The sequence below is a fragment of the Pelmatolapia mariae genome, linkage group LG1, assembly GCF_036321145.2.
Source record: "Pelmatolapia mariae isolate MD_Pm_ZW linkage group LG1, Pm_UMD_F_2, whole genome shotgun sequence".
NCBI classification, from domain to species: Eukaryota; Metazoa; Chordata; class Actinopteri; order Cichliformes; family Cichlidae; genus Pelmatolapia; species Pelmatolapia mariae.
The window spans coordinates 8,462,101-8,486,085 of record NC_086227.1 but is presented as its reverse complement, the minus strand read 5'-3'; the positions used below and the strand labels follow the sequence as shown (position 1 = coordinate 8,486,085).

Sequence of the window (23,985 nt, the reverse complement as noted above, 5' to 3'; positions counted from 1 at the left end):
TCTCCCGCATTCACAAAGGAACTCTGGCTCTCAGTCAAAGTCACCAGTGGGTTCTTGGTTGCCTGTCTGTTATACAGGGTGGGCCATTTATATGGATACACCGTAATAAAATGGGAATGGTTGGTGATATTAAAGTCCTGTTTGTGGCACATTAGTATATGTGAGGGGGCAAACTCCTCAAGATGGGTGATGACCATGGTGGCCATTTAGAAGTCGGCCATCTTGGATACAACTTTTGTTTTTTCAATAGGAAGAGGGCCATGTGACACATCAAACTTATTGGTAATGTCACAAGAAAAACAATGGTGTGCTTGGTTTCAACGTAACTTTATTCTTTCATGAGTTATTTACAAGTCTCTCTTTGTTCACAGCCATTGACATGTCGAAGAGGTTAACACATGAGGAGCAGATCGAAATTGTGTTGATATCTGGTGAACACAGTAACCGGGTCATTGCAGCAGATTTCAATGCAAGACACCCTACGAGACCACCCATCTCCCATGCTACAGTTAGCAAACTGCTTGCTAAGTTTCATGAAACTGGTTCAGTGTTGGATTTGCCAAAATGTGGACGCAAGAAAACTGTCACTAATGAAGAAACATCAGTGGCTGCCCTAGCTTCATTCAGCAAGAGCCCACAGCGTAGCACTCGCCGCATGTCACTGGAGAGTGGCATTAGTCGAAGATCCCTTCAGCGGATATTAGCTACTCACAAATGGCACCCTTACAAACTCCAGCTACTGCAGCATCTCAACGAGGATGACCCAGATCGGCGCACAGAATTTGCAGAATGGGCAAAACAAAAATTGGAACAGGACCCTCAGTTCACGCAGAAGATTTTGTTCAGTGATGAGGCAAACTTTTATGTGAATGGTGAAGTTAACAAACAAAACCACCGCTATTGGTCTGACACTAACCCACATTGGATGGATCCCTCCAAGACTGTTGGAACAACAAAAGTGATGGTTTGGTGTGGTATATGGGGTACAACGATAGTGGGTCCATTCTTCATCAATGGAAACCTCAAGGCCACTGGATATTTGAAATTACTACATGATGATGTGTTTCCCTCTTTATGCACTGAAGCTGGCACGTTCCCTGAGTTTTTTCAGCAAGATGGTGCACCACCACATTATGGGTGCCAGGTCTGAGCATTCCTAGATGAACAGTTTCCTGGAAAGTGGATTGGTCGTCGTGGGCCAGTTGAATGGCCCCCAAGGTCTCCCGATCTGACCCCCTTACACTTTTATCTTTGTGGTCATCTGAAGGCAATTGTCTATGGTGTGAAGATACGAGATGTGCAGCACCTGAAACTATGGCTACTGGATGCCTGTGCTGGCATTTCTCCTGCGGTGTTGCTATCAGTGTGTGAAGAGTGGGAGACGAGGGTCGCATTGACAATCCAACACAATGGGCAGCACATTGAACACATTTTATAAGTGGTCAGAAACTTGTAAATAACTCATGAAAGAATAAAGTTACGTTGAAACCAAGCACACCATTGTTTTTCTTGTGACATTACCAATAAGTTTGATGTGTCACATGGCCCTCTTCCTATTGAAAAAACAAAAGTTGTATCCAAGATGGCCGACTTCTAAATGGCCACCATGGTCACCACCCATCTTGAGGAGTTTGCCCCCTCACATATACTAATGTGCCACAAACAGGACTTTAATATCACCAACCATTCCCATTTTATTACGGTGTATCCATATAAATGGCCCACCCTGTAGAATTGGCTGGGTGGACAGGTCTAGAAAGTCTGTTGGTGGCTGTCGAAAATTTTCAATCCTTCATCATCTCAGTAGATGATTCACACGACATATGGCTTGAGGTTCATACTGACTTGCACCAAAAACTTTGTAACTTCACTGACAGGGATTTACATTTCCTATTTATGTCCAGTTATTTCAGTTAGACACATTGTGTTCTAGTCAAGATATAAAAGCATCTCAAGTATCATTGATAGAAGTGGGACGCACCAGAGCTCAATAGTGTGTGTCATAACAAAGAGCCTGAAGAACAAAGAGCATAACAAAGAGCCTTTTTAACACTTTGATTAATAATTGAAAACATCTATAATAAAATCCTCTGGTGATGTTTGTCTTTCTTTTTCTTAAACTAAGTTTTTTTAATCTAATATAAGCATCAAGAGAACACTAAATGGCTAAAAGACACTAAAGATGTAGAAACATACCTATGGGTGATTTCATTGTCTTGTAACAAATTTTACATTTTCCCATTTTAAAAAAGCAATTTAATAGCGCTGTAAATGAGACTAGAAGGGGTTGGGCGGTAAAGTGAAATGCAGAAGAATCCGACTGATCTGCCTTTCCAGCCGCTGTGTCATTGGCTCCCTGTCTGTACCTGGAGAAAACTTTATGGTCCATTTTACTCAGCACAGCCAGCACTGTCTGGCCCCAGGACGGCAGTGTAATGGAGATGTAAAAATGTTACATAAAAAGGCTGTTAGAAAATGTATGAGGGCCATAAAGTCATTCTGCATACCATTAAAAGGGCAATACAGAGCCAATGTTTTATCGATGCATATTGTCCTGCTACAGTAACTTGTGAGTCCCGGGGTGCCGGTACTGATGGCCTTGGTCTTTACAGTTACAACCCTGGACTTGCTGGGGAAATTACTGCCAATTGTATCGCGCTGGCAGAAAATATGAATGCAGGCTGCTCTTTTTAGTACAAGGAATACGACCACGCCTGAATGCCAATGACATGCATTTGTGCCAATCAAAACAACTTTACTGCTTTTTTCAATAATAACTGTTTGATAAATTTGATGACTGCAGACAGCAGTCTTTCTTTTAAGGAGGTATGATATGTACAACATAGTCGTACAGAATTTTGTTTGAATTTTCTCAAATTAATTCACTTAGGGAGCTTGTTGATCTTTGTAGAACTTTATAGAACTCTAAAATGTTATTTATTTTTTTACTTAACTTGATTTTCTGTTTCATTTTTTTTATTTTGGTTTTTCAATCTGGATGACGCTGAATAAGGAAGATCTTTGGTTTTAAGTCTCACTTTCATTTCACATGGCAGTGTGTTTGCACAAATGTATTCCTCACTGCCATCTTTGGCTGTAGCTCAGGCGGAAGAGCAGGTCATCTACTGATTAGAAGGTTGGTGGTTTGATTCCTGGCTTCCCCTAGTCTGCATGCCAAATATTCTTGGGCAAGATATTAACCCCAAATTGCTCTCCGATGCATCCATAGGAGTATGAATGTGGGTGCGAATGTTAGTTAGAAAGCACTAAGAAAATGTGTGTGAATGTACAAGTTGTGTAAAGTGCTTTGAGTGCACAGAAAAGTAGAAAAGCACTATAAAAGAACCAGTCCATTTACCATCTTTCTAATTTGTGGCTTTTTCAGTCTGTTATTTCTGATATGTTCATCTTTAATTTCCCTCTCTTTTCACAGACTACACTAACTTTGTGGCTCCCCTACAGTCACAAGCGATTTTCATTGCTGGTCCCAAGACACCAGATCACTGCTTGCTTACATTCAGTGAGCATCCCATATCAAACTTCCCTTCAACACCCCTTCAACAGCTGGAATAAAAACCAACGTACCTGTGGATCCATAAGTAAGTGAAAGACTCTTTAGTATGTATATTTTAATCTTGTAGTAAAGCTTTTTCTTTTCTTTTTGTTTATGTCACTTATGGAACAGTCACACTACAGTAAAACTACAACAGTAAAGCCAATGATTTCCTGGGGATTGCATTGAATTATTTCACATCTGCAGCTGCTGATTGCACAATTGCAAGCATTTGGTTTTGGTTTGGTTTTCTGGCTCTGAATGTAAGATTTGTTAATTTGATGGTTTATCACAGTTAATCGCTACCAGACAAAGAGAGTTCAAAATGATCACCAGAGTGATTCTATTTCAGAAACATAAACAGGTAAAAACAGAGGCTTCAGTCCTGACAGTTCATCACTGCTTTTCCTACTTGTTGAAGTTCAGGTTCTGGCCGCTGGGCTGGGGTTGGCATGCACTCAACTATAAAATCACTCTGGGTTCTTGGCTAGCTTTCTGTTAGCATGCTGTCTGTGCAGATACTTGCAAAGACCTGCAGTTGTATTAGCATTAATCAGGTAGTTCTCTTTCAAACATTCGTTAGCTGTCTCGCCATTCCAAGCCAGCTATACCAAGCTTCCCTAACATGGCAGACTGCTGCCCAGCTGCCCAGAATTCCATCCCTGCGGTAGAAAAATCTCAGGTTCAGATACACATGACGCTTGTGTGATGTGCAACACGCCTAAGCGGCTGTTTCCACACCGGGTTCATGCGAACACTGCGCTCGCTTTACCCTGAAAAGCCTTTGTCAAAGGCTAGCCCACCAGGCTAGCCTGTCGAAGAAGAACCCAATGCTGTCTCCAGTCGTTGCACCGATGGAGCACATTGAGTCGGCCACGCAAGGCACCAGGACATCGTCCTCTTGCTGGTGGACGATGCCAAGGTCAGCTGCGAAAGCGATGTTGTCCTTTTCCCCCAAGGCTAACAATGAGCCACACAGTGAATTCTCTGATGGAGCATTGGAACATCTCATTTCGGACAAGGATGACAACATTTTCTTTGGCCCCTCTGGTTGGAATTCTGCAACACAAGGGGCCGATTGTGAGAACCTTGGCACACAGTCCCGCGGCATGGAGCTATTTGATGTTGTAAAACAGGCAGCTGAAAAGCTGCCAATCCCATGGCCCACTCCGCCATTTTCTTACTCCAAACACGAACTGAAATCAGTTGATTGCAACAGAAGGAAAAAAAAAAACATATTTGCCTGATGTTTAATTTTCTTTCTATCCCCTGCGTGTGCACATAACTGAAGAACCCTTGTAATGCAAATTATAATGTGATTACAGTAACGTACTCCCTTGTAACGCATTAATCCCAACACTGGCTGCATTATCACAAACATTTAGCTAATTTCCAACTTGACGCTAATTTGAAACGTAATGAAACATCATAACTTATAAGTACCAGAGAATGTTTACCCAAAGTTTTTAACGGGGCAGAAATTAGATATCCTAGTGGCAAACTTTAAAATATATAAGCTGATAAAGCATCGTTGAAACAACTGCTCTTAGCTGGTATTTCAGGCCAAATAACTCTCTGTCTGCTTTAGATTAATCTCACACTCCGATACTTTCTTCAAAAAGAAACATCTGATCAATATCCCACTTTCCTGCTGCAACAGTGCACCATCTCATTCTGGCTCCTGAGCACATAAAAGAGTCATTAAGATGCCAAAAATATTTGTCACACTGTAATGCAGGCTAATCATAAACAGATGGGAGAAGAGCGTGGGGATTTTTTTTGTATGAACGGTCAGAAATGTTTCATACTTTGTGTTTGTGTCATAACTTGGCATATATTAGCCAAATTAATCTACACACTTAATTGCTATGTGTACTAAATACTTAGGGAAGGTTTTGAGGTGTGTAGAAGGCACAATGTGTGGATGTTAAAGGGAATTTTTAAGTCTTATTTTTATAGTTTTGCCCATCCTTCTTATCAGTTGTTATAACACTGTAGCCACTAAGTTTATTGCTGATATCTCCACCTTTACAGCTTTGCTAATCTTTGATATGATTCCAATGGAGTTGTTTAGAGGATTTCGACAAACTGCCGGTAACAATGTAGCTTTGTTCCCAGATCTCAGCTTTTACTTAAGTATATTGTTGTTTTGTTACAAATAAAGGTTCTTTCAGACAGTGAATGATTACTGCTGGAATCAGCAGGATGCAACTTTGGCACAGGAACTCCTGGCTACTTCCTGTCCTACGAGCCTATAAAACACAGACTGATGCTGTCAAACTACTGCTCTGCATGCTGTTAAACAGAGCAGGTTATAGTGTGGAGTAGAGGAATTAAGCATAGAGATATAATTAATATATGCCTTGCCTACTGTTGTAAAATAATGAACCTTGTTTATAGATCCAGATGAGTAACAATAACAGACTTGACGCTGATGTTGCAAGCCTCTGTTATTGATCTGTCTGGCCTCTGCTGGCAAAGTTTTTATCATTCATTGAACCTCAGATACAGTAAAATTTCTCCAGGAGGTCAGAGACAAGATTATGGATGTCCAGCTGCATTGTTGTAAAGAGTGAGAGAGAGAAGCTGAAAAAGTTTAGCTGTCATGAACTCAGAATGCAGAGACAAAGCCAGCATGCATTAATGAGACTGGCTTCTGCTCTTCTCTTTGTTAACTCTCACCTGAGGAGCACAGTTGTGATAGAAATATTCAGAGTAAAAACAATGGAAGCACAGGAAACTGTGCGATAGGATCAGGCCAGCAAAAATTGCAAAACTAATTCACTGAAATTAAGAAAGAGGTTAAACTAATGGAAGAGGAGATTTTTCTGCGTTCCCTACTAACCCAACTCCACTTTCAGTGTTTACTGTTCGAGTTCACTGAACAGCCAGTGCACATGTTACTCATGTTGTGACTGTATTTTCAGTATTGTATTGCTCCCACGTTTATAAAGCCAGCTGCATTTCCAGTGCTCCTGTATTTTCTGGAATATCAAATGTATTTTATAGAATTACAATTTATTAAATTGATGAAATTTCATGAAAAATGACTGTCATGTCAATGATTTGATAAGTATCTGATGATAAGTGTCATTTTGTATTATTCGAATAGTAATTGTGGAATTCCACAGGGTGGTGTGCTGGGACCAATAATATTTACATTATACATGTTTCCCTTAGGCAGTATTACTGAAAGGCACAGCATACATTTTCACTGGCATGCAGATGATACCCAGCTTTATCTATCCATGAATCCAGATGACACACACCAATTAGCTAAACAGAAGGAATGTCTTAAATACATAAAAACATAAAAAATTAGAAACATCCTGTCTCAGAGTGATGCTGAAAACTAGTTCATGCATTTATCACATCTAGGCTGAACTGCTGTAATTCATTATTATTATTATTATTATTATTATTATTATTATTATTATTATTATTATTATTGTCTTTAAAGTGTCCTATAAAGCCTTCAGTTCCAAACTGCAGCAGTGAGAGTACTGACAGGGACTAGAAAGAAAGAGCATATTTCTCCCATATTAGCCTCTCTTCATCAGCTCCCTATTAAATCCAGAATCAAATTTAAAATCAATCTAGTCTGGGAGTCATTTCTCTATTATTATAGGGCTTTTACCTTCCAATATAAAGCTCCTTGAGGTGTAAGGATTTGGCACTGTATAAATAAAAATTGAACTGCATTGAATTGAATGTCAAACTATTGACTGGTGCTCACATGGTTTTATATCTTTTTTTTATTGTCCTTGGATGACCAAAAAGCTATGATCCACCCATAATACACCTGGTCATAATAAAAACTCATTCATGGGAGGTCAGAGACAAGATTATGGATCAGTTTCAGGTCCTGGTTGAAGTTAAAAAAAAAAAAAATAAATCCACTGTTAACAACAGTATTGCTTATTGCAATAAATGTGTATGCACGTGATCATGTTCTATACCTTGCAGGAGCATACAGCACAGCGATCAAAGCTGGGTTTCCAATCTTCTCCATTGCGCCTGATTCCTTCTTCCTGTGGGCAGTCACCACTGCAGCCTGGACCAGATGTGCACACACAGTCATAGCCTCCTGGGAGGTTCACACACACACTGTCATTCCAGCAGGTGTGTGTCTGCAAACTGCACTCGTCAATGTCTGGAAAACAGAGAGTAATCCATAGTAAATAAATACCGGTCTTCTGTTTAAAGTTAGTTCTGTGTGACTAACAGTAAGGGTTAATAAAAGATCAGTGGAAGAGAAAGAAACTGAGATCATAAAGTCATAAAACCAGTTAGGGATGGGGTGTGTTTGACTGAATTTACCAACTTCAGACGTTTTTGTTCGTGTTTCACTTTGGAAAGATGGACCTCATCACACCACATCTAAATACGACGATGTTTGTGAGAAGGCGCAGCAGTTTGGATAATGAAACCAGTGAAGTTCCCAATACACAAATGCCACCACCTCATTCATTTATTATATTTATTTCTCTGAAAGTGCAATTAAAGGCAGTTCTCTGTCTGAACTCTCAACGGTAATGATAATAATGAGGTAAACTTGGTCTAAAATCACAGGGATTATCTTGTTGATAAATCTGATTTCAAAGTATGCTAGTATTTACAGGTCTTCCATTCTTATTCAGCGAATATCCAAGCTTTTTTCCCCCTCACACATTAATCTTTATAATTCTGATTCTCTTTATTTTAGACTATCACACTCCTCTCGTGGGATGGTGTAATATTCCTTTTTCTTTGTCTTTTCTAACAGGACCATCTGCATACAAAAACAATATTATTTTGCTCTCTAATTATTTTTAAGATACATGACAAAGGGCATGTTTTGCTTCTAATCAAAATGCACTGTGCAAACTCTACTACTTTGCTTGTCTAAATTATAAATTTGCAGCCTTTCTTCGTGCCTGACACCTGTTAGTGGAAGCACAAGTACAAATCCAGTTTTGATTAATTACAATGAATGGATTATGTTCAAGATTAACCTTTTTTTTCCCCCGAAGAACAATCGTGTTCTTTTATCCGGTCCTTGATACCAAATGAAGCACATGTATTACAACACAAAATGCACTATTTTGCACATCTACACATGGGAATGTTTACCGTGTGGGGGATGTGGTGTACATGCACGTTCGATTTTTTTCCCCGCACATTATTGTGGATTCTGGAAAATATCTAATGTGACATTTATGATGTTTACAAATCTTTATTTTAACTCCCAAGTTATGCAGTCACTCCATCAAATTACAGCATTTAGTTATTTTAGTGGCAGCAACTGAATTGACAAGTTGTTGTGGTCAGTTAGGGAGGAGCAGCCAGAGTGCTGGCATCAGGCAGATTATACTATGCATACATACTGGAATCATAGCTTTAGCCACTTCGTTTATATTCTCTTAGCCGATTTGGCCGAATCATCAAAGGATCTGCTCAGTCAGCTTCTTTCCTACTTTTACCCACTAAAGATCAAATAAACTAATCATAACAGAGAGAGCGGATGGCATTTTTCTCTGCTTTTCTTTATCAGCATGGCACAGGAAGGAAGGTGCCAAATGTCTGTCCATAACTATTACCAAGCCCTATAATTTAACTCACTTTATCCCTACTAAATGTGAAGTAATCGGAGAAAAAAGGAAGAAAACAATTTTCTTTTAACAGCAGTTTGTTTTTTTCCCTCTTCCCTGCTAGCGCCTGCTGCCTGAAGTCATCAATCACACTCATTCGGTACTGGCCGCATGCTAGCAGTGTTACATGAGCAAATTGCAAAAGCAGAAAAAAAATTGAAACTACATTATAAGTAGTTAAATTGCTTCAATATATGTATATTGAAGCATTGTACTCCCACTGGGAGGAAAATAGTCAACAGGTCAATTTACATTCGACTCAAGGTGAGTGATGACCGTCAGCACGGTTAAGAAGACTGATTTCCACATCACCATGTTTCCTTGCTGATTCTTACTGTCCACATTTCCATCAGATGATTTTTGGGCATGCCAGACTGAGCTCTGCATGATAACACTGCCTCAGCTTTGTTTTTTAATTTGTATACAGTACTGTGAAAGTACTTGCCCCTTTGCTGATCTTATTTTTTTATTGTTTTGTTATCTTTTGTCACCTGTGTATGTTTCAGATCATCAAACGTATTGTAATATTAGACAAAGATAACACAGGTAAACACAAAATACAGTTTTTAAATGATTATTTTGTTTTTTGAGAGAAAAAAGCTATCCAAACACACCTGGAACCTATCTGAAAAAAAAAAAAAAAAGCCACAAGAAAGAGACTGGGCAAAAACGGCACCCCTGGGAGAGTAAAAGCCACCGCTGACCAAAAAGAGCACAAAAGCTTGTCTCCTATTTGCTAAAAAAAACACCTCTTGATCCCAAAATACTAGTTCCAAATAAAGGTTTTTGGAACTTTTTGTAAAGTTTGGCTCCTGTCACATCTGGCATAAAACTAACAACTAACACATCTTTAGAGTGGGGTACTCCGGCCTCAAATCCAATTGACGCATCAGTGGTAGGGAAGCATGTTATCATACACAACATCCAACATTTCACTATGTGACGGCTGTGGCTCAGAAGGTAGAGCAGGCTGTCTACTAATTGGAAGGGCAGCGATTTGAACTTCAGTGTCCTTGAGTGAGATCCCAAACCCCAAATTGTGCCTGAGTGTGATAATCAGAAAATACTTAAAGGCATAGACCAAAGTACTGTATGAATGCGGCTTGTAGTAAAACAGTGGTTTAAATGCTCAACTACAGTAGAACAAACATTTCTATAAATACCAGTCCACTTAATGTACAAATTCTTACATCTTACTTGCATTACTTTAACTATTTTCTGGTCTATAAAACCCTTTTTTTTGGTTCTGTCTCGATAGTAACCATCTGACTATGACTTTTCCTCACAAAAAGAAAGGTGGTTTCTATTCCATATCCAGAACTGTGTGCTTGAGATGACCATCATAGCAATATTTGCCCCCACTGACATCACAAGAGTAGAAAAAACTGTGTAAAACTAAGCATTTAGAAAATCTCAAGTTTTTCTTTTGCTTCATAGGAATTACATGTACAGAAAATGTAAGAAAGAAAATGTCGCCACGTGAATATTTCACGTGGCTCACTAGAGCCATGTCTTAATAAGGCCTTTAACTATTCCCATTTCCCCCAAATCAATAACAGACATCAACATCATGGTTCAAACAAGAAGGCATGTGCACAGTTTTAGACATGTCTTTAATAACACCAAGACACAGATGAATGGGGAGTTTTTAAAGCACAGATATTAAGAAGCTGACTGCAGTAAAGATCCCTTTATTGAGCTATAGCTTTGTGCATACTCACAAAAGTAAAGTTAGATGGTAAAGTGTCTCTTTCGCTCCTTGCCTCCAAATGGTCCTAAGCCAGGTTCTGCCAGAGGTTTCTTCCTGTTAAAAGGGAGTTTTTCCTTCCCACTGTTTGCAAGGGCTTGCTCATAGGGGATTTTCTGATTGTTGGGGTTTTTCTGTATTATTGTAGGGTCTTTACTTTACAGTATAATGCACCTTGAGGCAACTGTTGCTGTGATTTGGCATTGTATAAATAAAATTACATTGAATTGAATTGAAAAGGTATTTGTAGTGAGTGCCAGAGTGCATCTTAAATAATACAGCTGATCAGGGGCAGCTGTAAAGTTTGTACTGCTTTATGAATTGTGAGTGAAAAACACAGCCAAACAAATGTAAGGCGATTTATTGCTACCTCAATCAGTGCTTACAAGTTAATATTAACTTGCTATAAGAGTGTAATGTTATCAAAGGACACATTAAAGCAACAAAAACACATGACTTGTACCTTTGGAGTGCTACACTGACATTTTTAGCACCTCTGGCACAAGTTGCTCAGACTGTTAACACCATGCAACATATATTTATGTTACTGCTGGTGGAAAATGATGAGTGGTACCCAGCGGGCAGACCTGCTTTGTGTGGATACATGAATCTTGGCCAGTGCCTGTTGCCAAATCATCCCCAACAATGGTGACACTGCTTAATGTATAGCGCTCTAATTGGTTGCAGTATCAAGTTTGCACGATACAGAGAGATAGAGATCAGAAAGCGGCGCAGTCGGGAATTTATTGTGCCAGCAACAGACTATTTGCATACGCTAAATGAAATCCCCATCAGCCAGTCAGACACACTGTACCTCTGCTGGTGGAGGATTAATGCTCTTCATGCTACATTCGCCACATTCAGCCACAAGCTGCTGCTCACAGATGAAGCCTGTTCTCACATGTGGCCTACGAAAGATGACTAAATACAAAAAGCCCTTTAGAGTAACCATCTGAGCACAGCCAATCACATGTAGAACTTACACTCGCAGTTAAATGTGCTGTTACACATGAAAGCACTAATCCTGCGTATGTACATGATAACACACATTTACAACAAGCGCACAAATTACTAAATCCCTCTGACAGATGCTGGTAATTATAGAGCATCAGAAAGCTTGGGTATTTTAGTATTTACACTATTTTTCTTTGGTATGTCTCCAGGCAGTCCATATGGAAAAGGTCACGTACACCACAGAGGGAGGGAAAATGATGCAGAAACCCTGTCTTGCAGGGAGACAGTGCGAGTTTATGCGGTATTATCCTCATCTTTATTCACAATCTGTTTATTAAAGCCACCTGTCTCCCCCTAAAGCATTAGGCGTAATGAACGACTGTCAAAACGCAGCCCATGCAGCTTTCAGTCACAGCCTCACCACAGCAGAGTTGCGTGGCACAATGCAACACTATACAGTGTTTTGCCTGGGGCATCGCGACGTGGTGTAGCCAAGCCAACACACAGAACTAAGAATGCAGTGAAATCTATCGTGAGAAAACACAATATGACACAGAGAGGAAGGCAGACTATGCGGATGTGTTTGAAGCGCCTGTGTGACAGCTGATGAATGGCCCTCTCACGCCCAAACTGAGGCAGAGTGCACTTAGTGGCTTCACAAATAAAACACTCTTGTAGATCCATGTGTCACACAGCAGGATGCCCTCAGAGCAGCTGAGTCATTTGCTCTACGTTCAAAAACAGAAATTAATGCCAACGTTACAACAAAACACTTATTTATATAAAAAAAAGTGACACGTCCTTTTCATACAAGCCATTTTCACAGGGCACACATCCATCAACACTGTATAATTCCTTAATTTCCTTTTTTGCCAAAACACAGAATACTTCCGACTGATTACCACTTGAGTTATTTTTGCCACCACATAACCGGAACCTATTCCAGTTTATTTTAAAGTAATATGTTAAACTGAATTTATTTGAGTTTTAGATTTGTGTGTCCTAACCTCTTTGCCATATGCAATTACTTACACTTGTACAAAGAGTCTCTAATTCTTCTCCCTAGCCATCTCCTGCATGGCTGCAAGGGTGCAGGGTAGGGAACACCTCTGATATTTTTCCCTCCACATGTTTCCTGACTGTTTTGTTTGGCTAGGGTGAGTGTCAGTACTGGTGGCATGAGGGTGGCCTGAGGGCCCAACGTCCTCTAGTGGGCCCTGTGCTCACTGCCCGCCACCGTGGAGCCTGATTGGCATTTGCCGTAGAATATCAGAATTAGCACAGGTCCACCGCTGGCGACCTGTGTTTCTCACAGATGAGAGCAGGTTCACCCTGAGCACATGTGACAGACGTGAAAGGGTTGCACCATTTTTTCATTTTGATTTTTGGGGTGTCTTTGAATTCCGCCCTCTGTTGATCATTTCCATTTCCATCAAACAATGTAGCATCCTTTTGTTCCTATCACATTACTCAATCCATGTCAGTGTAGATATCATGAGTGTTTGTTTCCCTCCATTGAGCTCTGAAGTGTTTTCCAAGTGTTCCTTAACCCAATATAAGTAAAAGGACAGGATTTGGCATTTTATGCATAGATCTCAGTGGCTAGTGAAAAGAAAAACAAAAAACAAGTGAATGAGAAGCTATCCACATAGAAGCAGTTCTGTGTACGAAAATATGAGAGCAATCATATCTCATAGATATTCATTTAGGGAGGGTGCTGGTTCATCAAAAGTCTTTGAAGTTTTCCTTCTCCACAGTGTTGCTCCCACAAACCTTTATTGTTAATCTGTTGGATATTCTGTAAAAAAATAATGACGAGGAGTAACTCGCACAGGGTGTTTCATCCTGTGCGGTGGTGACACGCTCTTGGCAAACACAGAGCCAACAACGTAGTTAACTGACTAGTACTGCTGCTCCCTGCTTCGAGCTGGCTTTCTTATTACAAAATGCTACTTTATGTTCGGTTGACTCATGAAGGGCTGTTGGAGGGATATTGTGGAAGGGGGAAAATCCTGTTAAAATGTCATTTGTACTTATTTCCCCTGCCGGCTTCCAGCCTAATACTGTAAAGTGGGCGGAGAAAAGGTGGCGGATATACTATCTCTCCAACATGCACTCAAACGCATCAGACATGTACCATCCACATTTATGAAGCCTAGAAAGCAACACAAGTGCTTTCACTAATCACACCACTGCATACACCAAATTTCCAGTCATAAAGCCTCAGAACACAAGAAAGTTAACATCCAGTTAGACTTGCTTGAAGACTCATGACTGAATGTGCACATCAGAGTAACTAAAGACCATTAGATGAAGGCAATCAAACATATTTATGCATCATATTATCATAAAGACATCTCATTACACAGTGTTTTCTTGTTGTGCCACTAGACACTTGATCAAATAAGTACTACTTCTTCTGATAGAAGTACAAGAAAAATTATGACACCAAAAAAAGCGGTGCACTTAGGGAAGGAGCTTTGTGGAATGTGTTGAAATTAAGAACCAGAGTGGAGAAGTGGATTATATTGCAAGAAGGATTTTCTACAGCAGTTCCTGATGCTTTATTCACAACAACTCTGAAACCATCACGATCCACAGCAGCTGATGTGAGCTCTCTGCAGCTGCCAATATCCATGTAGAACCAAGCCACCATCATTTCAGAGCTGCAAGATTATATGGGCTGTATTTTTGATACCAAGCAGATAACTGTAGTCATTTTTTCCTTTAATATTACCACTGAGGGAAATAACACTTTCACTCCACTGTCTAAATACCTGGCAAAGGTATACAAAACTGCAAAAACCTGAAAAACTGGGTTTGAGATATTTCAAGTTTTTATTTGTATTTTTGAGACCAACATGAATTATATTTGCAGTCGGTGGTTGTGCTGACCTGCAAGTCACTGTGCATGAAAAGATTTAATCACTAATTGAATGAGCAAATAGGACATCATAATGGCAAAACATTTGTAGTGTGGCAATATGAGGTGGGTGTTCAGTCTGTGTGTTAATGTGATGCAAAGCTGTTGTCGGTTAAAGTCTGACATTTCTGGTACATCTCTCTTATCGCTTTCCTTCAGAACTGAGTTGAAGTGAAACCACTCTCTTGGAAGGGAATCTACTGAAATCATGCCTCTCTTCTTCAAGTAAATAAATCAAACCAGACTGCTGATGTTGCAATATGATTTAAAGGTTAAATCAAGGCAAAAGCATTTCACTCAGCCAAGCGATCCTGTCGCCACACCTATTACACACTGCAATGGTGCATGGGCAAAAAAAAAAGAAAAAAAAGCAAAGCAATGGCTTGAATTTTTTGAGAAATCTTTATCTGAGCTTCTGTTCTTGTAAAGGAAGAATGTGGGAAATAAACATAAAATGAGGCACTGATGTCACAGGATCAGGAATCAGCGAGCAGCTACTGTTTACTCGAGTTCTGTTGCTATTAACAAATGTGATCTTAATCAAATTAAACATTAGCTACATTATATTGCCAAAAGTCTTCAGTCAGCCATCCAAATCATTGAATTTATGTGTTCCAGTCACTTCCACGGGCACAGGTGTATAAAATTAAGCAACTAGGCATGCAGACTGCTTCTAAAAACATGTGTGAAAGAATTGGTCCCTCTCAGGAGCTCAGTAAATTCCAGTGTGGTATTGTGATAGGATGCCTCATCTGATAGATGAGGTACTTGTCTGACTGCACTGTGTAAAATCTAAAGTTTGGGGGGGTGGGTGGGGGGGTGGGGGGGGGGGGGGGGGTTGTGGTATGTTTCTTTTTTAAGTAGTTGTTCTCAGCCCCTTCCAGTGAAAAGAACTCTTAATGCTTCAGCATACCAAGATATTTTTGACAGTTTCATGCTCCCCAGTTTGGGGATGGCCCTGTCCTGTTCTAACATGTGCACCAGTGCACAAAGCAAGCTCCATAAAGACACAGATGACCAAGTTTGGTGTGGAAGAACTTGACTGGCCTGCACAGAGTCCTGTCCTCAACCCAACAGAAAACCTTAATTAAAGCAGAGACTGTGAGCCAGGCCTTCTCGTCCAACATCAGTGACTGACCTCATAAATCTGCTTCTGGAAGAACGGTCAAAAATTCCCATAAAGACACTCCTAAACCCTATGGATTAAGAATGGAATGTCAGTCAAGTCATATACATATGAAGGCAGATGAGCAAATACTTTTGGCAATGTAGTGTAAATCTGCTAAACACTAGCTCAAAGCAACCTTCTACATGAAATAGCCTCACAGTAACCTATGTAACCAAAGTGTGAGTCACACCCGGCCACTCAAAATTTAGGAAAAATAAACTTTTGTTTTTGTTCAGCCATGGGAAAAGCAAATAGCACAAAAAATGCCAATACTGTTTCTTGTTATTGGCTGGCGAAATTCCCCCAATGCAAAAACTATAACAATGGCACAAGGCCGACATGTGTTCCCATGAATAGCTCACACCAAGCGGTTGGATCTCGAGCTTTAAAGGTGACAAGACCTTTAATTAGACTGGTTGTCCCATAGAGGGCATGTTAAATCAAACAGAAATGTGCTAAACCAATACACAACATCGCATTCTGTGCTTAGGTTTAGAGATGGAAGATAGACAGTAACAGTATAATTAGACAGAGAAAAAGAGACGAGTCTACAGCTGCTAGGTGGCGGGCACACAGAAGCTGAGGAGGTGATGTTTCCAGTAGTGATAAGTTTCAATTCAGTGTATGCTCACCGATGCAGGAGCTCCCGTCGAGCAGGTAGGAGCCATTGTCATGGAAACCACTTCTGCATTCACAGTGGTACCAGCCAGGCAGGTTGACACAGCGGGAGTGGTTGTGGCACTCAATCAGGCCCTCTGCACACTCGTCAATATCTGAGGACACGAACACACGCAGCAACATCACTGTCAGTCAAAACATTTTCCTGGCAACAAGCGCGAACCTGAAACTTCAGCTCATTTTGTGTCATTTGATGTTCTGCCTGTTCTTTGATCTGCGCTGTGCAGCAGCGGCGGTTCAGCCAATCAGAACAAAACCACTGCCGCGACAGCAGAGCTGGGTCAGCGGATGCCCACATTAGACAGCCAAACACATCTCCAGCTTGTCTGCCGCAGCAGGGATCAAAGTCTCTTAGAAATCACACCATTTGGCTGCAGAGTTGTTTCCAGTTGCGCACTTTTTTTCTCCCCCTTTCTATTTCTTCTCCTTGCTCATTCACACTTTGTCTCTGGTGTGCAGCATGCATACAGAGGCTCAGCCCAGAGGTGTTAGGTCTTTGCACCTTCCTGGGAGAGTACATCTCTCTGATCCATTATTTACGGTGTGAGCACTGCACTGTAAAAATTAACAACCTAAATATCTTCCCAAGTCCAGCAGTGATATACAGTTGACTCGAGGAGGTACACACTATGTGACAACTCAAATGATTTACCAGTACATGACGATAATTACAGTTGGCAATATTTCTTGAAAAAAGAGAAACATATCTTTAGAAAAGAACCTGAGGCCCTGCATGTGGAGGAGCCGGGGACTGAGCAGCAGCTCTACTTCCTTAGCAACCGCTGCGTCACCTATATGTGCAAGTAATCTGAGTGAAAATGCTGGGGATTCCAAACTAACTTGCCTGTGTAGTGCATGTGGCAGAAAAGAGGCTTGTAATAGAAGTAAGTGGCAAATATACAGTGCTTCATCTTGCAGCTCTTGCTTGACTGTAAACTTGGATTTTGTTTCTTGCATGTCAATGCAAGAAACAGCTCCATGCATGACTTGTTGGTGTAGGGTAATATGATCAAAATAAGTCAATATCCACACTTTCTGAAATCTGCTGGGCTTTGTCTTGTTCAGCCTGATAGTGTTGCAGATTAAGCCTGTCATTAAGGGGAAGAGCAAAGTGCAAACAGTTATGCTCCATATAAGAGTGCCAGTGACAGGGCAATCCATTGTTCATGTATGTACTAAAACCGAGATACAGCAATTTTGTGACCACTGACGGGGAACTGAATAACTAATTATCTCTTGGCTCCTTTTAGTGGGTGGGATATTTTAGGGATCACGTGAACATTTAGTCCTCAGAGTTGATGTGTTAGAACCAGGAAAAATGGGCATGTGTAAGGATTCGAGTGAGTTTGACTAGGGAAAAATTGTAATGTTTAGCCAAATTGTAGATGTCTAAACTGCAGCTCTTGTCGGGGTGTTCCCATCTGCAGTGGATCCATCTGCCTGACACAGTTACACTGTGAAATGACATCTTGCCTATGATGATTTTTTTATAGCATTGTTGACTTCAGTATGCTGAAATACCACCAATCCCACCGTGCTTAAGGTTAATAGTTAACATGCTGTAACAAGAAAAACGGTATTAAAAAAAATTGATTTGGTATTTGAACAACGGTCATGTTTGCACTGCTCCAGCCCTGTTGTGAAAGTACACACCTTGCCCAGGACTTTAAACCACACACATATTTACTGGTGTATAAACACAAGGAGAGCTCAACACTGCAGCCTGGTGCGCTGTAGGTAATAAGACGTGACAGCTGCTGGGAGGGTTGCCCTCTGCCCGCCTCTCAGGTCAAAGAGCTGGTCAAAGTTACACCAAAAGATTCCCTCTCTGACATCTCACTTAAACAACCCAATATTAGAACTGACTGGTGGCTGAGAGAAGCAGACTCCTCCAACAAAAGAGCAGCACTGCGCAAGTACACGAGGGGGCATATGCTCAACGACTGTGTGTTGTCAAAACTAGGTAACTGCTTCATAATTATGCACATTGTTTTTGCATCCAGAAGGGATGAAAGAATGTCATATTTTTATTTACTGTAGACAGATATAGTTTAAGACCTGGCTTTGGTTAGTCAGTCAGAGTATAATCATTTGTCCAGATTTGTATTGTTTCCATTTTCCATTTTTCACTGAAAGCCATAAAAAACAAAGTCCACGCAGAGCCACCCAAGCACTCATATCATTTGCTTATACACACGCATAGCCACACTGATTAAAACAGACAGTTAATTTTCAAATTAAAGGCCCTTGGAAAAACACTGGAAAGAAAGTGTGAATTAGCATCACAGAAAGATTACTATTTGAAATCCATTTATGCTAAATACTCACATGTATAGTTTAGAACTCAGTATTCTGAATCATTAATACTGAAACTCATGGAATAGCCTTTATAGTTTTGCATTAGTAAACATGCTTATCTTCGTAATGGAAAAGGATTTGAAAAGATAATACTCTCTATGAAAAATCTACAGTACACAAATAACAGGCAAGAGTGCTGCCTGCTTTCTTAATAACAGTAATCCAGCATTGCTTACCAACATATTGCTCCATAATTGATGACAAAGGACGTATTCCAAAATGTCTTTCCACGCAACAAAAAATACTTCCAGTTACACTGTGAGTCATGTGAAGTCTTTTTTATTTCATCTTTGGCTAGAAATGTTCCCAATTCCCATATTTATTGTCTATTTAAATTTAAAAATGCATTCGAATAACAAAAAGCTCATTTTCTTCACAAGGTTACAAAAAAATATGATACCTAACTGTATTTTTTCATCTTGTTTTGGAAACGGAGCATGGAAACATGTCAGTCTCAAACAGTATTATGCCACCTAGTTTGAGTTTCTCTGCAGGGTAAGTATTTATACAGATATTGATTGTATGGTTTAAGAATGATGTATTTTAGGACAGCACAGCAGCAACACAGACATGGTAACTGGGGGCCAGTCAGTTGAATTTTCATGACATTAGTCATCTTGTCCAATACAAGCAATAAAGTCCTACATAGACATAGACAGAAAGAAAGTCCATATGGTGCAAGAAAAGTAGTTTGTACATAGTTATTGACATAGTTTTGTAATTTGGTAATGCAATGAATACTTGTGAGTTACACATCAACAGTGACAGAAACTGCTTTAGTGGATGTTGTGGTTCGCTCTGTTCCCTTAAAGGGCTGCACTTGATTTTATAATAAACACACTGTTTAGGTTATGTAATTATCATGGTTAAAAGAAACACCTTGAATCAGTGAATGCATCGCTGTCCAAAGTTTTGTTGACCTTCCCATCAACCCTCACCTCCTCCCGACATGGATTTTGTAAAGTATCATCTGTGACGTTCATTGGCTATGGCTATGAAGCTTAAATTTAACTCAGTGTTTCATTTGGAATCCAAAGTGCTGCAGCACACAGGGAGCACAGTCAGAAGTGACACAGAAGAAAGTGTCACTTCTGACTGTGCTGCATCAGTGAGCTATGCACTGAATAGGTCAGTGATTTTCAATGGGCAGACCATAATCTGGTAGTGGTCGTTGCAGGCTACAGGGCAAAGATGTTATTTGACAAAAGCTGACATCCGTTGCTAGAAGAGGAAGAAAAGTCTGAAAAAGTTTCTTAAATATTCTGCACTGATAGCAGTGTTGCTAGGAGAACTGATGGTATGCAAAAGAGTGCAAATAAGCAGATTCTTTAAAGGCTGAAAGATTGCTTTGGTACAGTATGCAGTGTAGTTTGGACACTAAAGCAATACTCGTCATCCATCTACTCTATTCACAGATCAGCCACAACAACAAACCACCTGCACTGTCTAGTGGAGCGATCCCATTTATGTCATCAAAGCAGCCCAGACACATTGGATTGTCTTGTAGTTTCTAGCTTGGAGGCCTGGGAGAGAATCCATCAGGTCATGTGGGTTGACTTATAATTGCAATGTGTCAGGGTGCAATATCCTGCTTCTTGGTAAGTTGGCAAATATGCATATCAATGTCAAGACCCAAGGTTTTCCAGTAGAATAAAATACAGAAAAAATAAAAGAAGATGACAAAAACCTCACATTGTCACCAGTAGGGACAAATATTTCTACAGTTTTAAAAGTCTCTTCAAGAGGTTATCTACACTGGGCTTTCTCTCTAAGAAGAGCAGAGTCAGATTTCGTAATATATGCACAGCGGTGCTGATTTGATCAAGGTCAAATCACATGCTCTCAACTCCTAATTGAGGTATTGTGCAAGAACAAAGGCACTGATCACAATCTGCTTCAGTTACATGACAAAGTCAGAGTCGGGATAAATGGCCATTGCATCAAGCTCGGTGACAATATGATTGGTTTTAATTTTTAAAAAAAAAACCAAACATACTATGAGCTAGGAGGAAGCAGGTTATATCTGAGGTTTCCTAGTTTATCACCCATAGCTGGAAGAAAGGATGGTAGTTTCATCACCGTTTGTTTGTAGACATAAAACCTGGGACAAGGGTCATCAGGAATGATCGAGTGTTTAATATGTTTTAAACTTGTGTTTTTTTTGGCTGAGCAATGAAACATAGTGCCCCAACCTCTCTGCTCAGGCCTCACTACACTTGCCGAACACATTTCTTGGTGAGGCTCGTTCCTACAATGACCTTGCTATGATAACAGAGTCACACGGCGTGTAAAACCCACTGCCTGTCACTCACTGCCGAGCACGTATTCTGCAAAATAACAAATGTTTGAGACTGAACGTGTCTCCAGATGTCTCACTGTCGCCAAGTTGAATATTTTATATGTTGTTTCTCCTTCTCTCTGTAATGTTTCAGTTTTCTCCTCTCACTGTGTCTTTCAGCAGCCCAACTTGAATTCACTGATGTGACTAAGGAACAAGTTTATTTTCAATTAAATGAAGGAATAAGCTCTGTCTTTCATTTTCTGTTATCTAAATAGCTAGGCCTGTATTTTGACATCTTTAGTGTAGGCATCATATCCTGTCAAATTACTCTCTGATTCTCTAATTCAATTCATGCCACCCAACACACGCAAACTCCTCAAATGTGTAGGGCTTTGGTTTTCACGATATGCACTAAGCTCATTATTTCCATATTTGACATTGTTGTTGTAAACAGACTCTCAACATCAAGGTGTGAAGAATGAGGAGGACACAAGAAGAACAGCAACAATGGGATAAAAGCTTTACTGCCATCATCACCTTTTCAAAAGCATGTGTGTTAGGACACTATTATTGTGTGTGTGTGTTTTTAATTCCAGGAAACAGGAAGAATGAACAAAATGATCACCAACTGACCACTACCCATCTAGACTGCATATTTTTTTCGGTCATCTCTGTTATATATATTGTCATGTGGAATGATTTAATTATTATTAGATTGGATTACAAAATTATTCCAAATGAATAAATACGATATCAACACTTTTATGGTAAGTACAATTATCAAATTCAGACACTAGAGTACAGGGAAGGTCAATTTGAAATGTACTTTATTTTTTATTTTGTTATCAGATTTGTAATTTCACTGTTTTCAACATCTTCACATTTAAAAATGACTGTAAAAATTATTTTCCCCTTGCTGCAGCATGGGAGAAATGTAAGCCTTATTTTTACATGGCAACGTCACATTTGGGTGTGAACACCCGAGTTTCTGAATACGATAACTCAAAAACAGGATTTTGAAATCGATATCCGAGGTGTAGCTAATAGGTGGCTGAGGGGCAGCATAGGCAGCCTCCAATATTTTTTATTATTGTCAGTGACAAATGTACAATTTTGGCTGGATGAGGACAGGCTATACTAATAATCAATAATGAAAAGTCAAGTTTATGGCTATGTTGTGTTTTTGAATTGATTCTTTTGTAAATTTGTATTTGGTTCTCTTGAGGACAAAATCTCCTTAAGCTGTTCCATCCATTTATCCATCCATCCATCTTCTGCTTATCTGGGTCCGGGTTGTGGGGGCAGCAGCCTAAGCAGAGAAGCCTAGACCTCCCTCTCCCCGGCCACCTCCCCAGCTTGTTCGGGGGAACACCAAGGCGTTCCTAGGCCAGCCGAGAGTTATAATTTCTCCAGCGTGTCCTGGGTCTGCCCCGGGGCCTTTTGTAAATTTGTATTTGCTTCTCTTGAGGACCAGATTTCCTTATGTTGCTTTCTGTATTGTGTCCTTTTGTCCTGCTAAGAATATTTCATCATGTGGCTTTCTGTTTTTTTTTCTATGTTGTTGTTCGTTTTTGTTTTTAACTTCCCTGTGTTCCCTTTCCCACCTATGTGATTGTTTTTACTCAGTTCACTCATGTCTCATTATCCCCCTCCCTGGTGTGTATATGTAGTCTGTGTTTCTTCATTCCCCTGGCTGCCCTGCCTTTGGTTTGCTCTTACTGTTTTGATTTTGCTAGTTTTTGGATCATTCTTTGTGATCTATTTTACTCCCTAGTTTGTTTATATGGCAAATACAAAAGAAGCCCTCACAGGCAGCACAAAGAGGCAGCTTTGAAATGAACTCTGCCAAAGTGGTTGAAGGACTTTCCTGAAAACTTTAAGGCCCAGCAAGTGTTAACCTCTGTTAACACCTCATAAATCTTTGTTATAGCCACAAAAAGGAAAAGAGAGCAGACTGCATTTCATGTTTCCTTCTGTTTCCTTCTATTACAATGCAAACAAGTTCACTTCTGCCCAGTGTGGATGTTCCCCGTGAGTAATGAGAACTTTATGACAACACAGATTGTGAAGAGCTGTGCACTTTAGCTCAGATAGAAAACTTGGAATTAACCCAAACATACTGTAGTTAAAATAATCCCAAAGCACTTGAGAGAATCCTCTGGCCTCTTGAGCTTTACATAATTACAGCTATTCCAGCCCTACTAACCTACTAACACAACATCATGGAAAATGTCACATGGCGCATTAACATTAATGTGTCCTTAGACAGAGACAGCAACCAGAGTTTGTGTTCATTGCTGCCTGATGGTCCGTGACCAGTAACGGTGCTTAAAGCTAACAGCATGTTGGATTAAGGGAGCAGTGGACTGACCACACAAGAGCTTAGCCTGTCACTTAAAGAACTGCTGTGTTGTAGTTTATATTCTGCAAGCCCGCGGGTTTGAGTAATATAAATTATGTGAACGTAGTGTGACTGCAAGGCTCAATGTAATCCCTGTTCATGCAGACACCACGCTACAATGGCATCAACTATACATCTGCTCTCCAGGGGAACTCCAGGTGAGGCAGGAAATAGCATAATAACAACAACTACTCATCCTTGGTGCTCACAGCTGTCCATGTGTGCACTTCTAAACAAGTTCATGTTCAGGTTACTTTATTTGTACCCGTTGGTAATTAGTTCTGTAGTCGTG

At 40.2% G+C, this 23,985-nt stretch overlaps 1 protein-coding gene across 1 annotated transcript in view; it reads right to left on the bottom strand.

Annotated features, from left to right (window-relative positions):
• Positions 1-23,985, bottom strand: part of LOC134625773 (protein kinase C-binding protein NELL1-like) — a 280,304-nt gene that overhangs the window by 9,068 nt on the left and 247,251 nt on the right. The window contains exons 16-17 of the mRNA XM_063471060.1: positions 16,608-16,748; positions 7,513-7,706 (exon numbers count right to left, since the gene is read on the bottom strand). Of these exons, the coding sequence (XP_063327130.1) occupies positions 7,513-7,706; positions 16,608-16,748 (335 nt within the window). The remainder of the gene's footprint in view (positions 1-7,512; positions 7,707-16,607; positions 16,749-23,985) is intronic.